Source organism: Chrysochloris asiatica, unplaced genomic scaffold, assembly GCF_000296735.1.
Source record: "Chrysochloris asiatica unplaced genomic scaffold, ChrAsi1.0 scaffold00003, whole genome shotgun sequence".
NCBI classification, from domain to species: domain Eukaryota; kingdom Metazoa; phylum Chordata; class Mammalia; order Afrosoricida; family Chrysochloridae; genus Chrysochloris; species Chrysochloris asiatica.
In genome coordinates this window covers 49,077,027-49,080,088 of record NW_006408521.1, presented here as the reverse complement: position 1 = coordinate 49,080,088, position 3,062 = coordinate 49,077,027, and the positions used below count along the sequence as shown (strand labels likewise).

At 47.2% G+C, this 3,062-nt stretch overlaps 1 protein-coding gene across 1 annotated transcript in view; it reads right to left on the bottom strand.

Moving 5' to 3' along the window:
* Positions 1–3,062, bottom strand: part of FAM45A (family with sequence similarity 45, member A) — a 27,257-nt gene that overhangs the window by 15,200 nt on the left and 8,995 nt on the right. Inside the window, exon 4 of the mRNA XM_006831496.1 lies at positions 879–1,027. Coding sequence (XP_006831559.1) covers positions 879–1,027 — 149 coding nt within the window. The remainder of the gene's footprint in view (positions 1–878; positions 1,028–3,062) is intronic.

The window sequence follows — 3,062 nt, the reverse complement described above, 5'->3', positions numbered from 1 at the left end:
CCAAAAGAAGCAACAGATCTGTTTTGGAAGAGGTGCAGCCAGAGTGCTCCTTGGAGGTCAAGATGGCCAAACTTCATCGCTCATACTTCGGACATATTGTCAGAAGGGGCCAATTGCTGGAGAGGGATATAATGTTTGGTAGGGTGGAGGGTCAGAGGAAGAACCCCAATAGGATGGACTGGCCAAGTGGCAGTATTGATGGACTCAAGCATGGCAACAGTAGTGAGGTTGGCCCAAGGTCGAGCAATGTTTTGTTCTGCTGTGCATAGGGTCACTATGGGTCAGTACCGACTCGATGGCCCCTAGCAACAACGATGGCGGACTCCTGGTATGGCACTGTATGATAAGCCCTGGACTGTGAACCACAAGGTTGGTGGTTCAAACTCACCGGCAGCTCCTTGGAAACCCTATACAGGGTAGCTATGAGTGAGAACTGAATTGACAGCACTTAACAACATGATGGCTAGAACTGTAGATGCCTTGGCAAGGCCTTATATGGCCCTAGGGCCAGATGTTCCCCATTCCAGAACTAAGGGAAGGAAAACAATGGTGACCCCAAGTCATGGTGAAAGAGCGTTTCCCTGAGTCTTATGGGCAGGATCACCGCAGAAATCTGCTTTCCTCAGACAGAATTTTAACACGGTCAGGAAACTAGAGACGTTGGTGATCAAAACATAGAAAGACAGCATGAGGCACACTACAGGAGACAACAACCTTGGCTTGAGGATGTTGGAGTGGGTTTTCCTGCTCTCTGTTCTTTTATGGTAGGTGAAAATATACACAACAAAACATATACCCAATCGATAATTCCTACTTATCTAATTCTGTGACACTGATTAGATTCATCACAATTGTTTTGCTCCTTTTCTCTTTGTCACCTTTGATGGAGCCTGCAAGGTATGCTTTCCGGGCATCAAAGTCTTTGCTGAGGAAGGAGCCATTTTCTTCACTCTGGCATATCCCCTTTGTGAGCACTGCAATGTAACTCTCCATCATTTTAACCGGGCTCCCATGTTTCAGGTACATTCTGTAAGATAGAACAAAAACCACCCAGTTTCTATGTGTCTTGAACCCTCTTGTATAAATGCCCCACAGAGCCTGATAACGAGCCTCTAGCCAGCTTGCTGATAGACTTCTGAATGTCTCCACAGTTCATTTTCATGACATCCACCACCTCTAAGGGGCCCTGGGGTGGTGATGCAGGGTCAGCTCTGGACCACTAACTACGAGGTTGGTAGTTCAAATCCACCAGCCTCTCCTTGGAAACCCAATACAGGGTTGCTGAGTCGGAACTGACAGCACTTCACGATGGCAACTACATGCCACCTCTGTATTTTAATTAGAAAATGTCTGATCAAAACCAAACACTTGAGAGACATCCGGTTGTTTTGAAAGTCAGCTCTTTCCCTCCTGCTGGCCCAGCCTGCTGCTGTCCACTACGCAGGAGAACACAGTCTGGGCTTTGGGAGGCACCATTATTCCTGAGGATCATTATTTCTCTTGCCTCTGTTTCTGCCCTACGTCCACAATGGGTGCTCTCAGCCGTCACCCTGTTTGACTGCTGGAGCTCCCTTTGACAAGGAAGGAGTCATAGGCATTGTTCACCAGGAAAGCCGTTATGAGCTGTAGAGCCAATGGTTATCAGCAGAGCTCCCAGAGGCGGCTCTATTTAGACAATTAAGAAACCAAAATGCCTTCAAGTTTCTGGTGATAAATACACATGAAACACATGTATCGCCCAGTTAAACCATCCAAACTGTGCTGACAGGAAGCTGGCTGCATTGGTTAGGTCACATGTTGAGTTGTCTCTCCGCTGAAATCTCTTCCGGGGAGGAACTCAAACTGAATTTTGCTAGAGAAGCAGACTGGGTCTACTTGAGGGGATGCAAAAAGGGGCAGGAAACAAACTGGTGTTTAAAACAGATCATCTGGAAATTATATGAAGGGGCTTCAAAAAGTTCATGGAGAAAAATGGAATGAAAAGATATTGGAATAGTTTCACAAAATGTTTTAAGTCCCTTCTTAGTGACTGTAGATTAAGTAGAAAAGCAAGTATTTTAACTGTCTACCAAATCTTATCAGTTGAATGGTTTTATCATTTTAATCCACAAATGGAGAAAAAAAGGCAGAGAATAATTAATACGGTATCAAACCAAACCCACTGCCATCACGTCAATTCTGAATCAGAGCGAGCACAGAGGGTCCCCAAAGCTGTCAGTCTTTAGGGGAGCAGACAGCCTCATCTTTCTCTCATGGAGCGGCTGATACGTTTGAACTGCTAACCTTTCGGAAGCAAGCACTTAACCACTGTCACCAGGGCTCCTTAATGAGTATGGTAAAGCCTCAGATCTATGAAGGGGCTTCCAAAGAGTTCATGGAAAAACTCCATCATCTTTTCATTCTTTTACCCACAAGCATTTAGAGTCCTCTGGTACAATACGTTCAAATCCACAAAATCATACATACACTTAAATGCAAAGAAAACTCTTTTAGGAGATAAAGATCCTGGCCACAGGGTTGTCTTGGGCAGGAGAGTCAGGAGGGAGACCTGGGGGTCTGGGGAGCAGGGGTGGAGAATGTTTCCTTCTAGTCCCTTCTGCACTGTCAGCATTTTAAAACCCATGTACTTATATCACCACCGCCAACTTTAAGATTGGAAAGCAGAAGGTCAGAGAAAAGGATGACAGTCCTCAGTGAGATGGCCTGACGCAGGGGCAGCCGCAGTGGGCTCCAGCACAGCTGTGACTGGGAGGCTGCTGCCGGACCCTGTCGTGTTCTGTTCTGTCATGCACAGGGTCGGAACTGATTCCATGGCACCTGACAACGACACTTAGGTCACCACCAACTGAAAATAAAAATGCCATTAAAACTGTCAAGCAGACGCTCAGTAAGGGAGAAATGACAATTGGCTGCTGCACCTGGCCTGAGCCGCTGACGCCACATGTGATCCCACGGGAAGCCCGGCTTTCCCACAGACGGCATGGAGCCCTCCCACTCCAGCTCCCACTGCCCAGTCAGCACCACGCCGTGGAGGGCACGCCTGCCTACCTGTCACATGTGGG